The sequence below is a fragment of the Mustelus asterias genome, chromosome 6, assembly GCF_964213995.1.
Source record: "Mustelus asterias chromosome 6, sMusAst1.hap1.1, whole genome shotgun sequence".
Lineage (NCBI taxonomy): Eukaryota > Metazoa > Chordata > Chondrichthyes > Carcharhiniformes > Triakidae > Mustelus > Mustelus asterias.
Window position 1 is genome coordinate 136362524 of NC_135806.1, and position 20430 is coordinate 136382953.

Below are 20430 nucleotides of genomic sequence, written 5' to 3' on the forward strand. Positions count from 1 at the left end.
CACTGCTGCCAGAGAGGAAGGAAAATTTGGAGTTGAGCCTAATCTCCATTCACTGCAGTGGGACTGGAGAACCCCAGCCGCGGGTGAGGTCGGAGAATTCCAGCCAGGCAGTTTCAATAATTCCCAGCATTATTATTCTGAACACTGTCTCCAATACCCCTTCCTCAAAGCCCGAGCTGTCTTGGAATGAAGAATGAGGGGAGATCTTATAGAAACATATAAGATTATGAAGGGAATAGATAAGATAGAAGCAGGGAGGTTGTTTCCACTGGCAGGTGAAACTAGAACGAGGGGGCATAGCCTCAAAATAAGGGGAAGCAGGTTTAGGACTGAGTTGAGGAGGAACTTCTTCACACAAAGGGTTGTGAATCTGTGGAATTCCCTGCCCAGTGAAGCAGTTGAGGCTACCTCATTGAATGTTTTTAAGGCAAGGATAGATAAATTTTTGAACAGTAAAGGAATTAAGGATTATGGTGAGCGGGCGGGTAAGTGGAGCTGAGGCCACAAAAAGATCAGCCATGATCATATTAAATGGCGGAGCAGGCTCGAGGGGCCAAATGGCCTAGTCCTGCTCCTAGTTCTCATGTTCTTATGTTCTTATTAATTCATTCGTGGGACATGGGCGTCGCTGGCTGGCCAGCATTTATTATCCACCCTTAGTTGCCCTTGGAGGGCAGTTGAGAGTCAACCACATTGCTGTGGCTTTGGAGTCCCCTGTAGGCAGACCATGTAAGGACAGCAGATTTCCTTCCCTAAAGGACATTAGGGTGCCAGATGGGTATTTCTGATAATCGACAATAGTTTCGTGGTTATCTGTAGAATCTTAATTCCAGATATTTTTTATTGAATTCAAATTCCACAATCTGCCGTGGGGGGATTCAAACCCGGGTCCCCAGAACATTAGCTGAGTTTCTGGATTAATAGATTCGCGATAATACCAGTGGGTTATCGCCCCCCCACCATAGGGAGATGTCATCTCAATTCTCCACATCTCAGTTTTAGCAGAGATAAGAAAGGAACAGTTCTCCAACGGAGATTTAATTCTTTGTAACATGGCTGCATATCGGGACACTACTATTCTCAAACAGAATGAATTTGACTGAGTAATTCACCTGGAGCTTGCACTGCGATGGGGGAGTGGTGAGGGCTGGCCTGTAGCACAATGGTAATGTCCCAGACTTGTAATCCATAGGCCCAAGCTAATGCTCTGGTGACACAGGTCTAATTCCACTGTGGTTGTCAGTGGTATTTCAGATCAATGAATGAAGTGGGGAATGGGAGGGGTGTCTGGAATTGAAAGCTCGCCTCAGCAACCATGAAAATATCCGCAATAGTTTTACAAACACATCTGGTTCACCACTGTCCTGTAGGGAAGGAAATCTGCCATCCTTCCCTGGTCTAAAATTAAAGTTTATTTAGTCGCAAGTACATTACCACTGCAATGAAGTTACTCTGAAATTCCCCTAGTCGCCACACTCCGACACCTGTTCGGGTCAATGCACCTAACCAGCACATCTTTCAGAATGTGGGAAGAAACTGGAGCACTCGGAGGAAACGCACACAGACACGGGGAGACCATACAGACACCACACAGACAGTGACCCAAGTCAGGAATCGAACCCGGGTCTCTGACGCTGTGAGGCAGCAGTGCTAACCACTGTGCCACCGTGGTTTGGCCTACATATTAATGATGTGGAGATGCCGGCGTTGGACTGGGGTGAACACAGTAAGAGTTTTAACAACACCAGGTTAAAGTCCAACAGGTTTATTTGGTAGCAAATACCATTAGCTTTCGGAGCGCTGCTCCTTCGTCAGATGGAGTGGAAATGTGCTCTCAAACAGGGCACAGAGACACAAAAATCAAGTTACAGAATACTGATTAGAATGCGAATCCCTACAGCCAGCCAGATCTTAAAGATACAGACAATGTGGGTGGAGGGAGCATTAAGCATTAAAGAGATGTGTATTGTCTCCAGACAGGACAGCCTGCAAGTCCAGGAGGCAAGCTGTGGGGGTTACTGATAATGTGACATAAATCCAACATCCCGGTTTAGACCGTCCTCATGTGTGCGGAATTTGGCTATCAGTTTCTGCTCAGCGACTCTGCGCTGTCGTGTGTCGTGAAGGCCGCCTTGGAGAACGCTTACCTGAAGATCAGAGGCTGAATGCCCATGACTGCTGAAGTGCTCCCCCACAGGAAGAGAACAGTCTTGCCTGGTGATTGTCGAGCGGTGTTCATTCATCCGTTGTCGTAGCGTCTGCATGGTTTCCCCAATGTACCATGCCTCAGGACATCCTGCTGAAGTGCTCCCCCCGGATGTCCCATGAGGACGGCCTAAACCGGGATGTTGGATTTATGTCACATTATCAGTAACTCCCACAGCTTGCCTCCTGGACTTGCAGGCTGTCCTGTCTGGAGACAATACACATCTCTTTAACCTGTGCTTAATGCGCCCTCCACCCACATTGTCTGTATCTTTAAGATCTGGCTGGTTGTAGGGATTCGCATTCTAATCAGTATTCTGTAACTTGATTTTTGTGTCTCTGTGCTCTGTTTGAGAGCAGATTTCCACTCCATCTGACGAAGGAGCAGCGCTCTGAAAGCTAATGGTATTTGCTACCAAATAAACCCGTTGGACTTTAACCTGGTGTTGTTAAAACTCTTACTGTCTACATATTAATGCCAGACACACAGCAATGTGGTTGATTCTGAAATGGCCTAAAAGCCAGGTAGCTCAGGGGCAATAAGATTTGGACAATAACGCTGACTTTGCCAGTGACACCCACATCCCATGAAAGGAAGTATTTTTTAACAAGTGACTGTGTTTCAAGTGCTCATCCAAATGCTTCGTAAAATGGTGTGAATAGGGGGACAAGCTCATCTTGAATAAAAAGGTCAGACCACTGTTGTGTACAGACTGGCTTAATGTCAGCCCATTGCCAGGGAGATGGGTGGTGACGGTATGTAGGGAATGGAGTTTGGAACAGGAAAGCCGGGGCAATGTAGCTGTCACAATACCAGCCATTGGACGCTGACCCACTGGCTTCAGCTCACCTTCCAAACGCCTGATTCCATTTCACTCCATACACTTAAAAGGGATTGAATCCAACTTACACTCGGAACACCTCAGGATACATGATCTAGCTGCGGATAAATTCATCAATCAAAAACTTCTCCATTCAACACGAGGGGGTGTGTGGCCTGTCCCTCAGAACTACCCACTTCACTGCTTCTTCCCATCACCTTCTCCCTCGTCCAGTGCTGCCCACAGCCTATGGCAGTAATCCAAGTGCCTGATACTTTCCATTCTGTCCCACAGGAAAAGATCCCAAGTCTCAATTCGCCCACCTGAAGGTGCTGTTGGCAGTTGGACAAAGATTTTCATTTGCGTAGCGCCTTTCACATCCACTCTCCTAAGACAAGAAAGGCTGCAACCAATTAGCTCACAGCAAGCTCCCAACGATAACAATGAGATAATGTCTGTTTTAATGATGCTGGTTGTGATATGATATATAACACACACTCGCGCACGCACACCCGCACACACACACCCGCACACTCGCACACACACACCCGCGTACGCACACTCGCACACGCACACCCGCGCACGCACACTCGCGCACGCACGCTCGCGCACGCACACTCGCGCACGCACACTCGCACACACACACCCGCGCACGCACACTCGCACACACACACCCGCGCACGCACACTCGCACACACACACCCGCGCACGCACACTCGCACACACACACCCGCGCACGCACACTCGCACACACACACCCGCGCACGCACACTCGCACACACACACCCGCGCACGCACACTCGCGCACACACACCCGCGCACACACACCCGCGCACACACACCCGTGCACGCACGCTCGCGCACACATGCAGACACACACCCCACGCCCTTCATCAGAAATATAGGAATGGAGAGGAGTGGAAAAGACCCTATCCGACCAATTGGCCAATCTGAAATTTAAAAAGACACACACTTCTCTTCGGCAGTCCATTGGGAATGAGGCTGCCTCACTCCCACTTTGCTTTGGAGGGTCCTGAGATGGCTGATAACTCCAGTGTACCATCTGCAGGCTCTGCCCCATGCAGGGCAGGTGGTGCTCGAAGGGTTGGGTATACAAGGTGTTTAGAAATTCACGTGCCCTCTCCAATTCACCTCGGAATATTCCAGACGTCTCTCACTGTGGTCGCTGTCTTCTTAAACGATCCTTCTCCGTTTCAGTGGGTCGCAAGCCAGGGACTCCCATTAGTCAGCGAGGATGTTTGAAGACATTCAAAGCTTGATCTTGGTTTCAGAGCTTGCTCTTGGTTTCAGATAAAGCTCGGCACAACATCGTGGGCCGAAGGGCCTGTTCTGTGCTGTACTGTTCTATGTTCTATGTTCTATTCCCTGAAGAGTTTCCACCGTCCTCCTGGGAGTGTCTTGCCAGGCCTGAGTTCCAAACAGAGCCTCGCGGTGTTGGGTGCGTTGGTTTGAGACAGGATGCTGCTTTTCTTGCCACAGGATTTGGAGTATCTGACGAAGGCATCGCTGGTGATACTCTTCCAGTTCTTTGAGGTGCTGACTGTAGGTTGTCCAAATCTCTGAAGTGCATAGGAGCGGCTTCCCTATAACCCATCACCTTAAAGTCTTTGTGTTATAGATCCGAGCCCTCAAATACTGCAAAGGGTCATGAACAAAGCCCAGTCCATCACGCAAACCAGCCTCCCATCCATTGACTCTGTCTCCACTTCCCGCTGCCTCGGCAAAGCAGCCAGCATAATCAAGGACCACACGCACCCCGGACATTCTCTCTTCCACCTTCTTCCGTCAAGAAAAAGATACAAAAGTCTGAGGTCACGTACCAACCGACTCAAGAACAGCTTCTTCTCTGCTGCTGTCAGACTTTTGAATGGACCTACTTCGCACTAAGTTGATCTTTCTCTACACCCTAGCTATGACTAACACTACATTCTGCACTCTCTCATTTCCTTCTCTATGAACGGTATGCTTTGCCTGTAGAGCGTGCAAGAAACAATACTGTATACTAATACATGTGACTATTTTATTTTTATTCATTCGTGGGACATGGGTGTCGCTGGCTGGCCAGCATTTATTGCCCATCCCTAGTTACCCTTTGGAGGGCAGTTGAGAGTCAACCACATTGCTATGGCTCTGGAGTCAGATGTCGGCCAGACCAGGTAAAGACGGCAGATTTCTTCCCTAAAGGACATTAGTGAACCAGATGAGTTTTTCCAACAATCGACAATGGTTTCACGGTCATCAGTAGATTCTTAATTCCAGATATTTTGGGTTGAATTCAAATTCTACCATCTGCCGTGACAGGATTTGAACCTGTGTCCTCCAGAACATTAGCTGAGTTTCTGGATTAATAGTCTAATGATAATACCACTAGGCCATCGCCTCCCCTGCACAGTATCCCAGAGATCCCCCACACAGTGTCCCAGAGATCCCCAGTGCAGTGTCCCAGAGATCCCTGCACAGTGTCCCAGAGATCCCCCGCACAGTGTCCCAGAGATCCCCAGTGCAGTGTCCCAGAGATCCCCGCACAGTGTCCCAGAGATCCCCCGCACAGTGTCCCAGAGATCCCCTGCACAATGTCCCAGAGATTCCCTGCACAATGGCCCAGAGATCCCTGCACAATGGCCCAGAGATCCCCCGCGCAGTGTCCCAGAGATCCCCCGCGCAGTGTCCCAGAGATCCCCCGCGCAGTGTCCCAGAGATCCTCTGCACAGTGTCCCAGAGATCCCTGCACATTCTCTTCCACATCATTCTTTTCCTCCTAGGTGAGAGATATGATGTTGTGCAGCTGTGTCAGAGGTGTATCTCCACTGTGCTTTAGACTTTCAGCAGAGATTCCATCTGCGCGAGAGGGCTTTTTGTTTTCCACCTGTTGAAAAGCTTTTTCAACCAATTTGGTTTGATTTGATTTATTATTGTCACATGTATTAGTATACAGTGAAAAGCATTGTTTCTTGGGCGCTATTCAGACAGAGCATACCTTTCATAGAGAAGGAAACAAGAGAGTGCAGAATGTAGTGTTACAGCCATAGCTAGGGTGTAGAGACAGATACCTTGCTCCAGAACAGGGTAGTGCCAAGACTGACCTGCGTAGGCATTGAGGGCTGGCATTGTGGATATTCAAGTCAAAGACAGAATCTTGATTGAGGAGTTTTTCACAATATTCTCTCCAGCAAAGCTCTGACTGCCTCCCTGTCCGGGATGAGTCCGGGGCCATGCTTCGCTCTCACATTTACACATTAATCCTTTACACTCTCTCTCCCTTCAACAGAAGCTATCCAATGGCCACCTCAGTTTGCTGACACCATCGGGAAGGCTGGTCCACTTATTCATCACCCTCTTGAGTGAAGCACTTTAACTCTAAGCTTTTCCTCTCTCTGAGTTACATGTGCGTGAATTCTTTCCCAGGGGAATTTGCTTGGAAAAGAGGGACAATAAAAATGTAGAAGGAGCAAACCAGGACAATGGGATTGGGCCAAGATAATAGGATTGGCTGTTACTGTTGAGGGAACTGAGTGTACCCTCTGCGGTCACCAAAAGAGCAATTGCTGGAAAATCTCAGCAGGTCTGGCAGCATCTGTAAGGAGAGAAAAAAGCTGACGTTTCGAGTCCAGATGACCCTTTGTCAAAGCTAAAAGGCATAGAAAGTGGGAGTTATTTATACTGCAGGGGGAGGGAATGAAAGATGAGTCATAGCCACAGAGACCAGGGGAAAAGACTGATAATGGCAGCCCATAGAGGGAATAGAAGGTGTGAATGGCCAAACGGCAGAGAAGCTGAAATCAGAGGGTAAGCTGTGACCGATGAAGATGTGGGGAAGGGGGGAATGGATGGGAGAGAGGTAAAATTGAGAAAAAGGGGGAATGGGGAAGCAAAAGGGGAGAAAAGGTAAGGAAAGGGGGATAAAATAGGGGGAAAGAGTGGGGGTGGAAAGAAAAATAAAGAAAGACGATAAAGGAATAAAAGGTAGACTCTGCAGTGGGGTTTGCACGATAGAATGATTTGAGGCACCATAGAGCCCCACACGGTTCTCCCCTCACTCCTGAATGACTCTACCTTGCCAAAGCTGAAATGGGATTAGTGTAATGCCCTCCTTCACCAACCTTTAACCCTGATCACTGGACATTACCCAACATAGAAAGATGACCCCACTCTACATCTACAAGTATTTCTTATTCTATGAAGAAAATTATTCTTCCAAATCCTCCCTTCAGTTATAAATCTGCGTCAATACTCCTCAATATCACCAAATAGTCTGTGGGCAATCAGGACCCTGACCTTCCGGTTGCTTGCCATGCCCACATGTCTTTCCTTGGCCTGCTGCAATGTTCCAGTGAAGCTCAACGCAAACTGGAGGAACAGCATCTCATCCTCCGGCTAGGCATGTTACAGCTTTCCGCTCTCAACATCGAATTCAACAACTTCAGATGATTAGCTCTACCTCACCTCAACCCTTTTGTTTTCATTTTCTTTAATTATTAACTGTTCTCTACCTTTTATTTCTTTGTCTTTATTTCCTTCCCCCATTCTTTCCCCAATTTTATCCCCCTTTGCTTCTCATTCCCCTTTTCTCAATTTTACCTCTCCCCCCTTCCCCACATCTTCATCTGTCACAGTTTACCCTCTGATTTCAGCTTCTCTGCCGTTTGGCCATTCACACCTTTTATTCCCTCTATGGGCTGCCATTAGCAGCCTTTCCCCTTGTTTCTGTGGCTATGACTCATCTTTCATTCCCTCCCCCTGCAGTTTAAATATCTCCCACTTTCTATGCCTTTTAGCTTTGACAAAGGGTCGTCTGGACTCGAAACGTCAGCTCTTTTCTCTCCTTACAGATGCTGCCAGACCTGCTGAGATTTTCCAGCATTTTCTCTTTTGGTTTCAGATTCCAGCATCCGCAGTAATTTGCTTTTATCACAAAATATTATTCTACGTTTACCCTACAAAATCTCTGATTCCCCCATTATCCTTTTCTATGCCAGTGATGGGAACTAATTTTTCAAGTCGCTCACAAGAAAAGTGTCACGGTGGCATAGTGATTAACACTGCTGCCTCACAGTGCCAGGGTCCCAGGTTCAATTCTGGCCTTGAGTCACTGTTTGTGTGGAGTTTGCACATTCTTCCCGCGTCTGCGTGGGTTTCCTCCGGGTGCTCTGATTTCTTCCCACAGTCCAAAGATGTGCGGGTTAGGTTGATTGGCCAGGCTAAATTGACCCTAGTGTCAGAGGGATTAGCTAGGGTAAATGTGTGGGGTTACGGAAATAGGAGTGGGATTGTGGTTGGTACGGACTCAATCGGCTGAATGGCCTCCTGCTATACTGTAGGGATTCTATGATTCTATGAAGCCTCTTTCCACGTTTTAGATTTTGTTATAATTCGTCAGATACTGAAGCAGTCCAAGTTCACATGCAGCAAGACCTCAACAAGACCTGTTCAGAGGACTAGAATACAAAAGCAGGATTGTATTGCTGAGGCTTTATAAGGCTCTGATGAGGCCACATTTGGAATATTGTGAGCAATTCTGGGCCGCGTAACAAGGAAGGGCATGCTGGCCTTGGAGAGGGTCCGGAGGAGGTTCACGAGAATGATTCTGGGAATGAAAAGTTTGATGTATGAGGGGCGTTTGAGAACTCTGGATCTGTACTCGATGGAGTTTAGCAGGATGAGGGGGATCTCATTAAAACTTACAGAATACAAAAAGGCCTGGATAGAATGAAAGTGGGGAAGATGTTTCCATTAGTCGGAGAGACTGGGATCCGAGGGCACAGCCTCAGAGTAAAGGGATGACTCTTTAGAACCGAGATGAGGAGGAATTTCTTCAGCCAGAGGGTGGTGAATCTATGGAATTCATTGCCACAGAAAGCTGGGGAGTTTTTTAAAGTTTATTTATTAGTATCACAAGCAGGCTTACATTAACACTGCACTGAAGTTACTGTGAGAATCCCCTAGTCTCCACCATCCAGCACCTGTTTGGTACACTGAGGGAGAATTTAGCATGGCCAATGCACCTAACCAGCATGTCTTTTGGACTGTGGGAGGAAACCTGAGCACCCGGAGGAAACCCATGCAGATACGAGGAGAATGTGCAAACTCCACACAGAGAGTGACCCAATCCGGGAATTGAACCCAGGTCCCTGGTGCTCTGAGGCAGTAGTGCTAACCACTGTGCCACCGTGCTGTCCCAGGTCATTGAGTGTATTTAAGACAAAGAGAGATAGGTTCTTGATTGGCAAGGGGATCAAAGGTCACGGGGAAAAGGCGGGAGAATGGGGTTGAGAAACATTTCAGCCATGATTGAATGGTGGAGCAGATTCAATGGGCTGAATGGCTAAATTCTGCTCCTGTATTTTATGACCTTATGACAATATTCCAACTTGGGCTGACAAGTGGCAAATAACATTTGTGCTTCTCAAGAAGCAATGATCATTTCCAATGAGAGAGGATCTATCTCCACTTGACGTTCAATGGCATTACCATCATTGAATTCCCAACTATCAACATCCTGAGGGTTACCATTGACCAGAAACTCAACTGGGCTAGCCATATAAATACTGTGGCTACCAGAACAGGTCAGAGATTGGGAATTCTAGGGCAAGTAGCTCACCTCTTGACTCCCACAAGCCTGTCCACCATCTACAAAGCCCAAGTCAGGAGTGTGATGGAATATTCTCCCCTTGCCTGGATGGGTGCAGTTCCAACAACACTCAAGAAGCTCAACATTCTCCAGGACAAAGCAGCTCCACTTGATTGGCATCCCATCCACCAACTGAAACATCCACTTACTTCACCATCAAGGCACAGTGAAGCAGTTGTGTTTGTACAAGATGTCTTACAGCAATTCAGCCAGGTGCCTTTGACAGCACCTTCCAAACCAGTGACCTCTACCATCTAGAAGGACAAGGGCAGCAGATGCCTGGGTTACTCCAAAACTAGCAAGTTCTCCTCTGAGCCACTCAGCTTCATTGCAGTGTCAATGTAAACCAACTTGTGACACTAATATAATAAAACTTAAACCATCCTGACTTGAATGGCAGATGGAGTTTAATTTAGATAAATGCGAGGTGATGCATTTTGGTAGATTGAACCAGGGTAGGACTTACTCAGTTAATGGTAGGCTGTTGGGGAGAGTTACAGAACAAAGAGATCTAGGGGTACATGGTTCATAGCTCCTTGAAAGTGGAGTCACAGGTGGACAGAGTGGTGAAGAAGGCATTCGGCATGCTTGGTTTCATCGGTCAGAACATTGAATACAGCAGTTGGGTCGTCTTGTTGAAGTTGTACAAGACATTGGTAAGGCCACACTTGGAATACGGTATACAGTTCTGATCACACTATTATAGGAAGAATATTATTAAACTAGAAAGAGTGCAGAAAAGATTTACTAGGATGCTACCGGGACTTGATGGTTTGAGTTATAAGGAGAGGCTGGATAGACTGGGACTCTTTTCTCTGGAGCGTAGGAGGCTGAGGGGTGATCTTATAGAGATCTATAAAATAATGAGGGGCATAGATCAGCTAGATAGTCAATATCTTTTCCCAAAGGTAGGGAAGTCTAAAACTAGAGGGCATAGGTTTAAGGTGAGAGGGGAGAGATACAAAAGTGTCCAGAGGGACAATTTTTTCACACAGAAGGTGATGAGTGTCTGGAACGAGCTGCCAGAGGTAGTCGTGGAGACGGGTACAATTTTGTCTTTTAAAAAGCATTTGGATCGTTAGATGGGTACGATGGGTATAGAGGGATATGGGCCAAATGTGGGCAATTGGGACTAGCTTAGGGGTTTAAAAAAAAGGGTGGCATGGACAAGTTGGGCCGAAGGGCCTGTTTCCATGCTGTAAACTTCTATGATTCTATGACTTGGAAATATGTTGCCGTTCCTTCACAGTCACTGGGTCAAGAAAGCTCTGTGGGCCTCTGCAGCAACGAGAACAGACCAGTCTGTTGCTGGCAGGGCTTTGAAACCTTCTTGCTTCCCTGGCTCCAGCTCCAGTTACAGGTCGTCCTGTGGAGAGGCCCTCCACAGATAGCGGCCCAACTGTGCAGTCATTTTTTAACTTAGAAGTTTAGGATCTTGCTGAGATAGTGCCTCAATGTGGAGGCGCCCTCTCGGTCTCTTACCCGAGCGCTAGGCTGCAGCTTCTTCCCTGACACTCAGCCTTCTGGCGGCCCTCCAGCTTTGAGACCCACCCACCTTCCTTCACTGGACAGTAACCACTAACTAGCCAATTCAGGGCAAACCATTGCCAGGTGACTATTCGCCACACAGTGCGGGGTGGTAACCCCCACCCAACCCTGGGGAAACCCACCCAATCCCCGGGGAACCCCACCCAACCCCCGGGGAATCCCCACCCAACCTCCGGGGAATCCCCACCCAGCCTCCGGGGAATCCCCACCCAGCCTCCGGGGAATCCCCACCCAGCCTCCGGGGAATCCCCACCCAGCCCCCGGGGAATCCCCACCCAGCCCCCGGGGAATCCCCACCCAGCCCCCGGGGAATCCCCACCCAGCCCCCGGGGAATCCCCACCCAGCCCCCGGGGAATCCCCACCCAGCCCCCGGGGAATCCCCACCCAGCCCCCGGGGAATCCCCACCCAGCCCCCGGGGAATCCCCACCCAGCCCCCGGGGAATCCCCACCCAGCCCCCGGGGAATCCCCACCCAGCCCCCGGGGAATCCCCACCCAGCCCCCGGGGAATCCCCACCCAGCCCCCGGGGAATCCCCACCCAGCCCCCGGGGAATCCCCACCCAGCCCCCGGGGAATCCCCACCCAGCCCCCGGGGAATCCCCACCCAGCCCCCGGGGAATCCCCACACAGCCCCCGGGGAATCCCCAGCCAACCCCCGGGGAATCCCCACCCAGCCCCATAATGGAATGCTGATACAAGACCCAAAAGCCTGGCCTTTGGTTCAGGGCCAGTACATTTTCCAATTATAATTGAGGAGAAAATATCGCAGGGAATAATCCAAGAGTATCCCAGAGAATGGTCTCCTTGGGATACATCACATCTTCCAACACTGAACAATATCACCTGGAAAACTGGGGGTTTCTCCACCCTTAAGTGATTCAATGGTCTGTACTCAGTAAGGGACGGATTCAACCCCCACTCAGAGATTTGACCCCCCATAGCCTGCGCTGAAAGTCCCAGTGCAGTGCTGAGGAAATGCTGCACTGTCAGGATTGCTGTCTTTTGGGTAAGAAATTAATTCAAGACCCTGACCATAAGATCATAAGAAATAGGAACAGGAGTAGGCCATTCAGCCCCTCGAGTCAGCTCCGCCATTCAATAGGATCATGGATGATCCGACATTCCACACGTCCACTCCTGCCCTTTTCCCATAACCCTCAAATACCTTACTATTCAAAAATATGTCTATCTAAGCCTTAAATATACACAGGACTCTGTGTGTACCCCCCACCCCCCACAGCTCCCTGTGATAAGGAGTTCCAAAGACTCTCAACCCTCAGAGAGAAGAAATTCCTCCTCATCTCAGTCTTGATTAGCGTACCTTTATTCTGAGACGATGCCCTCTGGTCCTCGACTCTCTCATGAGGGTTTAAAGTTTATTAGTTGTAAGTAGGTTTACATTAACACAGCAATGAAGTTAATGTGAAAATCCCCTCGTCATCACACCCTGGGGAAACATCTTCTCAGCATTTACCCTGTCAAGCCTGTTAGCAATCCTCTACGTTTCAATGAGATCACTTCTCATTCTTCTCAATTCTAATGAGTAGAGTTCCAACCTGTTTAACCTTCCTTCATAAGACAATCCCTCCATACCGGGGGTCATCATAGTGAATCTTCCCTGAACTGACTCCAATCAAATAATCTTTTCCACTTGGCTCAGTAGCTTCATGCTGATCTTTGTGCTCCGCTTGAGCCTCCCCTACACCCTACACACAGCCCCCCACCCCACACCCCAGCCCCCCAACTTTGCCAGCTGAGTCATACAGACAATTGTGGGACTGGGGGAGGGAGGGAGGGCAGTTCATTATTCCTGGAACGTGAGTTTCACATTCATTTCATCTTCTATTGTCAAGCTCCATCTATTGAAGCTAATCACGAGTTTCTTTATATGACGTTCATGGTATATTTAGAGAGACGGACAGGTCAGACTGATATTGCTGCAGAGAATTCTTCAGTTGAAGGCAGCGTGTAGGACATAACTCTGGGAGCAAAGAATTTAGGGAGTGAAAGAACAAAGAACAAAAGAACAAAGAACAGTACAGCACAGGAAACAGGCCCTTCGGCCCTCCAAGCCTGTGCCGCTCCTTGGTCCAACTAGACCAATCGTTTGTATCCCTCCATTCCCAGGCTGCTCATGTGACTATCCAGGTAAGTCTTAAACGATGTCAGCGTGCCTGCCTCCACCACCCTACTTGGCAGCGCATTCCAGGCCCCCACCACCCCCTGTGTAAAAAACGTCCCTCTGATATCTGAGTTATACTTCGCCCCTCTCAGCTTGAGCCCGTGACCCCTCGTGATCATCACCTCCGACCTGGGAAAAAGCTTCCCACTGTTCACCCTATCTATACCCTTCATAATCTTGTACACCTCTATTAGATCTCCCCTCATTCTCCGTCTTTCCAAGGAGAACAACCCCAGTCTACCCAATCTCTCCTCATAGCTAAGACCCTCCATACCAGGCAACATCCTGGTAAACCTTCTCTGCACTCTCTCTAACGCCTCCACGTCCTTCTGGTAGTGCGGCGACCAGAACTGGACGCAGTACTCCAAATGTGGCCTAACCAGCGTTCTATACAGCTGCATCATCAGACTCCAGCTTTTATACTCTATACCCCATCCTATAAAGGCAAGCATACCATATGCCTTCTTCACCACCTTCTCCACCTGTGTTGCCACCTTCAAGGATTTGTGGACTTGCACACCTAGGTCCCTCTGTGTTTCTATACTCCTGATGACTCTGCCATTTATTGTATAACTCCTCCCTACATTATTTCTTCCAAAATGCATCACTTCGCATTTATCCGGATTAAACTCCATCTGCCACCTCTCCGTCCAATTTTCCAGCCTATTTATATCCTGCTGTATTGCCCGACAATGCTCTTCGCTATCCGCAAGTCCAGCCATCTTCGTGTCATCCGCAAACTTGCTGATTACACCAGTTACACCTTCTTCCAAATCATTTATATATATCACAAATAGCAGAGGTCCCAGTACAGAGCCCTGCGGAACACCACTGGTCACAGACCTCCAGCCGGAAAAAGACCCTTCGACCACTACCCTCTGTCTCCTATGGCCAAGCCAGTTCCCCACCCATCTAGCCACTTCTCCTAGTATCCCATGAGCCTTAACCTTCTTAACCAACCTGCCATGTGGGACTTTGTCAAATGCCTTACTGAAATCCATATAGACGACATCCACGGCCCTTCCTTCATCAACCGTTTTTGTCACTTCCTCAAAAAACTCCACCAAATTTGTAAGGCACGACCTCCCTCTTACAAAACCATGCTGTCTGTTACTAATGAGATTTTTCCGTTCTAAATGCACATACATCCTGTCTCTAAGAATCCTCTCCAACAACTTCCCTACCACGGACGTCAAGCTCACCGACCTATAATTTCCTGGGTTATCCCTGCTACCCTTCTTAAACAGCGGAACCACATTCGCTATCCTCCAATCCTCAGGGACCTCACCCGTGTCCAAAGAAGCGACAAAGATTTCCGTCAGAGGCCCAGCAATTTCATCTCTCGTCTCCCTGAGCAGTCGAGGATAGATGCCATCAGGCCCTGGGGCTTTGTCAGTTTTAATGTTCCCTAAAAAACCTAACACTTCCTCTCTTGTAATGGAGATTTTCTCTAACGGGTCAACACCTCCCTCCGAGACACTCCCGGTTAACACGCCCCTCTCCTTCGTGAATACCGATGCAAAGTATTCATTTAGGATCTCCCCTATTCCCTTGGGTTCTAAGCATCATTCCCCTCCTTTGTCCCTGAGAGGTCCGATTTTCTCCCTGACAACTCTTTTGTTCCTAACGTATGAATAGAATGCCTTAGGATTCTCCTTAATCCTGCCTGCCAAGAACATCTCGTGACCTCTTTTTGCCCTTCTAACTCCCCGTTTGAGTTCTTTCCTACTCTCTCTGTATTCCTCCAGAGCTCCATCTGTTTTCAGTTGCCTGGACTTAACGTACGCCTCCCTTTTCATTTTAATCAGATCCTCAGTTTCCCTGGTTATCCACGGCTCTCGAATCCTACCTTTCCTATCTTTCCTTTTTACAGGCACATGCCTATCCTGCAGCCTTATCAATAGTTCCTTAAAAGACTCCCACATGCCAGACGCGGACTTACCCTCGAACATCCTCTCCCAATCAACATCCACCAATTCCTGCCTAATCCGGCTATAGTCAGCCTTCCCCCAATTTAGCACTGACCCTTCTCTCAGTCAGCTTGTGAAGGTGCTTCCACCAGGCGGCACGGTGGCACAGTGGTTAGCCCTGCTGCCTCACAGCGCCAGGGACCCGGGTTCGATTCCCAGCTTGGGTCACTGTCTGTGTGGAGTTTGCACATTCTCCCCGTGTCTGCGTGGGTTTCCTCCTGCTGCTCAGGTTTCCTCCCACAGTCCAAAAGACGTGCCGGTTAGGTGGATTGGCCATGCTAAATTCTCCCTCAGTGTACCCGAACAGGCACCGGAGTGTGGCGCTGAGAGGCAGATAACCACTGTGCCACCATACTGCCCATCTGGTGACCGCACATGCCCTTTGGCTTATGACCTGTGACAAATGTCAAAAGATTAAAATCTAGTGGATCTCTCTCCCTCAATCTTTTCTCCCACCTGGGACTTTTTTCCCTGGAGCGTAGGAGGCTAAGGGGTGATTTTATAGAGGTCTATAAAATAAGAGGGGCACAGATCAGCTAGATAGTCAATATCTTTTCCCAAAGGTAGGGGAGTCTAAAACTAGAGGGCATAGGTTTAAGGTGAGAGGGGAGAGATACAAAAGGGTCCAGAGGAGCAATTTTTTCACACAGTGGATGGTGAGTGTCTGGAACAAGCTGCCAGAGGTAGTAGTAGAGGCGGGTACAATTTTGTCTTTTAAAAAGCATTTAGACAGTTACATGGGTAAGATGGGTATAGAGGGATATGGGCCAAATGCAGGCTATTGGGACTAGTTTAGTGGTAAAAACTGGGTGGCATGGACAAGTTGGGCTGAAGGGCCTGTTTCCATGCTGTAAACCTCTAAACTGTGACTCTATGAACCTCTGCCCTCTCCGCACCCCCACACCCACCCACCCACCCCTCCCCCTGCAACCGCCCCCCCCCACCACCACCCCCCAACGGCCCAAACTCAATTGCTCTGCTCCCTTCCCCTCCTTCCCTCATCCACTCAATCCCTTCCCTCTCACTTTCTGACCCTCCCCCTCCACTCCCTCCTCCTCCATTCTGTCCTTTCCCTCCTCTCCCGTGAGTTAGGGATTGGTAGCCATCGGCTTGCTGGTTCCCTCCGTGCTGTTCCTGTGGAGCCCCTATATTAACCTGGTAGGACTGGTCGCAATCCAAAGGGTCCTTTGGTCGGAGAGATCCCACGGACGATGCAGTCGAAGAGGAAACTGATCCGCTCGCCCTCAGTGCAGGAAAGGCAGAAAACACCAGCCCCTGGCGGAGAAACACAAAGCAAAATAGCTAAGTTAAAAAACAAACTCTATTTATTCGTCACAAGTAAGGCTTACATTAACATTGCAATGAAGTTACTGTGAAAATCTCCTAGCCGCCACACTCCGGCGCCTGTTCGGGTACACTGAGAGAGAATTTAGCACGGCCAATGCACCTAACCAGCACTTCTTTCGGACTGTGGGAGGAAACCGAAACACCCGGAGGAAACCCATGCAGACACGGGGAGAACGTGCAGACTCCGCACGGGCAGTGAACCAAGCTGGGAATCGAACCCGGGTCCCTGGCACTGAGAGGCAGCAGTGCTAACCATCGTGCCATCTGGTGACCAAGCAGACATATTAACTGAGATTTTCCAATCCCGCCTGCCATGGGACAGGAAATCCTTGCCCAAAGTCAACAAATCATTGACTGATCTGTCAAACTTTTCATCCTACCTGTAACGATTCCCACCACAGGCCGGATCGGAAAATCCCAGCCATTGTTTCTGACTGCGTTACTGTAACTCTAGGGTAGAGTTATATAGTGAGATTGTAACCAATTTAATTGCATTGAAAGTGGGGGGTGGTGGGAGGGTTTCAAAGCAGGTGGAGTGGAGCCTAGCTCTTGGAACTTCCTGCAGCCTCTTGCGTTGCTGGGACTGTCTATCGCTGCCCACCCCGGCTCTCACTCACTCACTCACCAGCTACAGCCAGCTGGCTCCAACATGAAGTTCACAACTTCATACGCCTTGGTCGAGGAACTGTGCCAATCTTTCACCACCCACGGCAAATCTTTCGCCACCCATGCCATACCAGAAGTACTTGTCTCGGACAATGGAAACGTGTTCACAAGTGGCGGCATGGTGGAACAGTGATTAGCACTGCTGCCTCACAGCGCCAGGGATCTGGGTTCGATTAGTAGCTTGGGTCACTGTCTGTGTGGAGTCTGTACGTTCTCCCCGTGTCTGCATGGGTTTCCTCCGGGTGCTCCGGTTTCCTCCCACATTCCAAACATGTGCAGGTTAGGTAGATTGGCCATGATAAACTGCCCCTTAGCTAGTGTAAATATGTGGGGTTAAAGTAAAATAAAGTACAGTTTATTTATTAGTCACAAGTAAGGCTTATATTAACACTGCAATGAAGTTACTGTGAAATTCCCCTAGTCGCCACAGTCCGGCACCTGTTCGGGTCAATGCACCTAACCAGCATGTCTTTCAGAGTGTCTGAGGAAGCCAGAGCACCCGGAGGAAACCCACGCAGACATGGGGAGAGCGTGCAACCTCCACACAGACTGTGATCCAAGCCGGGAATCGAATCCGGGTCCCTGGCGCTGTGAGGCAGGGATAGGGCCCTGGGTGGGATTGTGGTCGGTGCAGGCTCAAGGGGCCGAACAGCCTCCTTCTGCACTGTAGGATTCTATGATCTATGATTCCAAGTGGCGAATTCCAGAAATTCATGACATTTAATGGAATAAAGTATATCCGAACTACACCATATCACCCCTCTTCAAATGGATTGGCCGAACATACAGTTCAGCTTTCCAAGGCTGATATGAAGGAACAATCATTTGTGTCACTCGAGACTAAGATAGCATGGTTCCTGTCAGCCTATAGAACCACCCTGATACCACCACTGGAATAACTCCAGCTGAGTTGCTGATGGGTCGATGCTTGAGAACCAGATTGAGCCTGGGAGTTCCGAATTTGGCGGGATGGGTGGAGGCAAGACAGAGTTGTCAGAAAAGGAACCATGATTCGTCAGAAGTAGAAAGAGCATTTGAGATAGACGGTCCAAATTTTGGAAAGAATTTTGGAAGCGGAGTAAGTTGGATCTCAGGGGTTTTTGTGGCCAGAACAGGACCACCGTCCTACGAAGTGAAAGTGTGGGACAAGTTTTGGAAGAAACCCATCGTCTGTGGAGACGGGACCCGGCACAAGAGACGGTGTTGCCACATGATCCAATTGTGCCACCAAGCAGTGTTGTTCGTCTAAGGAGTGAAGTGGCTGATCAGCCAATGGCAGGCCAAGGCACTGCTCCCAATGAAACCAAGGAAATAGTGGGAAGTGATGTGCTGGAACCAGGAGAGAGTCCCAGTGAAGCAAGTCCAAACCAAACTACATCAACAGTTAAACCTCAACCCGTTGAGCTATGTCACTCCCGCAGAAAGAGACAGTCCCCTGGCAGACTGAGTGTCTGATAAACTGTTAAAAAATGTTCATAGAAACCCTACAGTGCAGAAGGAGGCCATTTGGCCCATCGAGTCTGCACCAACCACAATCCCACCCAGACCCCATCCCCATAACCCCATGTTAGTCCCCCTGACATTATGGGGCAATTTAGCATGGCCAATCCACCTAACTGCACATCTTTGGAATGTGGGAAGAAACCGGAGCACCCGGAGGAAACCCATGCAGACACGGGGAGAATGTGCAAACTCCACACAGACAATGACCCAAACTGGGAATTGAACCTGGGTCCTCAGCGCTGTGAGGCAGCAGTGCTAACCATCATGCCACCGTGCTGTCCCAGGTTCATTAATGCTGATGTTTTGGAAGTTATTTATGTGTTGTATAATAAGGCTATTAATGGGGGATGGATGGAGGGGGAGCTGGCCCCTTTAAGGGATGTAATCGGGAGGGTCATGTGACCCGATTGTGCAATGGGGAACGAGGGTGGGTATCTCGTTGCAGGGCGCGGGCTTTTGTAGCCAGATTGATCGCAGAGCTGGAAGCGTTAACATCATGGAAGATCTCTATATTTATCTGCTTGTAAATAAACCATTTTAGCTCGTCCTACTAACTGCTGGTCGCCAATTCTTGTAATCACTACAACCAAGTTATCGCGCCTCCTGCACATTTTCCTAGAAAACAGGTTTCAGGTTGAAAGCTGTACGCTCCCAGCAGGCCACGTGTCCGGGTTACAAGATGAGCATTGCATCCCAGCGAGCCACTCTAACCCCGGACACTCAGCAGCCTTTGGAATGGCTGGAATGCAGCCCTGCAATGCCAAGCAGCTGTTTATCGGCTGGGAGTCAAAGCCTGTGGAGACAGGGGGAGGAGGGGGGATGCAGTGTCGGCTGGTCATAAATATAGTCTTATCATTAATAACCGTTCTCCCAGAGGAAAACAGTGTGGGTCTTGGGATTAGTTCCGTTTTCCCCGCAGTTATTCCAAATTTTCCAATCTGGAGAATAAGCATGGTGCCGGGTGGAAAAGTCGGTGTGATTCCTGCTGGATCAGAGATATCCGCCCGACTTTCTGCTCTTCAGCACATTTGACTCACTTCAACCAAAAAGAAACTCTCACAGGAGCATCGGGCAGTCCAATTCCACAGAGCTGTCACACAGGGCCAGACGATGGGGCATTAACTCTGATCCTCTGCAAGCCACTTTAAGATCAGCATCTCCTGCAAGATCCTGCACAAACGGCATCTTAATCCCTTTCTGGGCAGGGCTCAGCACACATAACAGGCATGCGAGCTTCTGAACTGCACTCTCATCCATAGATCTCAGAGTCAATCCATCTGTCTTTATACAGCGAATGCTGGAAAATCTCAGCAGGTCTAACAGCATCTGTGGAGGGAGAATAGAGCCAACGTTTCGAGTCTGGATGACCCTTCGCCAGCTCTTTGGTGTGTGGGAGGAAACCAGAGCACCCGGAGGAAACCTAAGCAGACACGGGGAGAACGTGCAGACTCCGCACAGACAGTCATCCAAGCTGGGAATCGAACCTAGGTCCCTGGCGCTGTGAGGCAGCAGTGCTAACCACTGTCCCACCCAAACTA

At 49.1% G+C, this 20430-nt stretch overlaps 1 protein-coding gene across 3 annotated transcripts in view; it reads right to left on the bottom strand.

The window, feature by feature from the left end:
* The window catches only part of dok7b (docking protein 7b), a 99808-nt gene that overhangs the window by 65142 nt on the left and 14236 nt on the right, over positions 1-20430 (bottom strand). For all 3 annotated transcript variants that reach the window (XM_078215153.1, XM_078215154.1, XM_078215152.1), the window contains exon 5: positions 16532-16651. In XM_078215153.1, coding sequence (XP_078071279.1) covers positions 16532-16651 — 120 coding nt within the window. The remainder of the gene's footprint in view (positions 1-16531; positions 16652-20430) is intronic.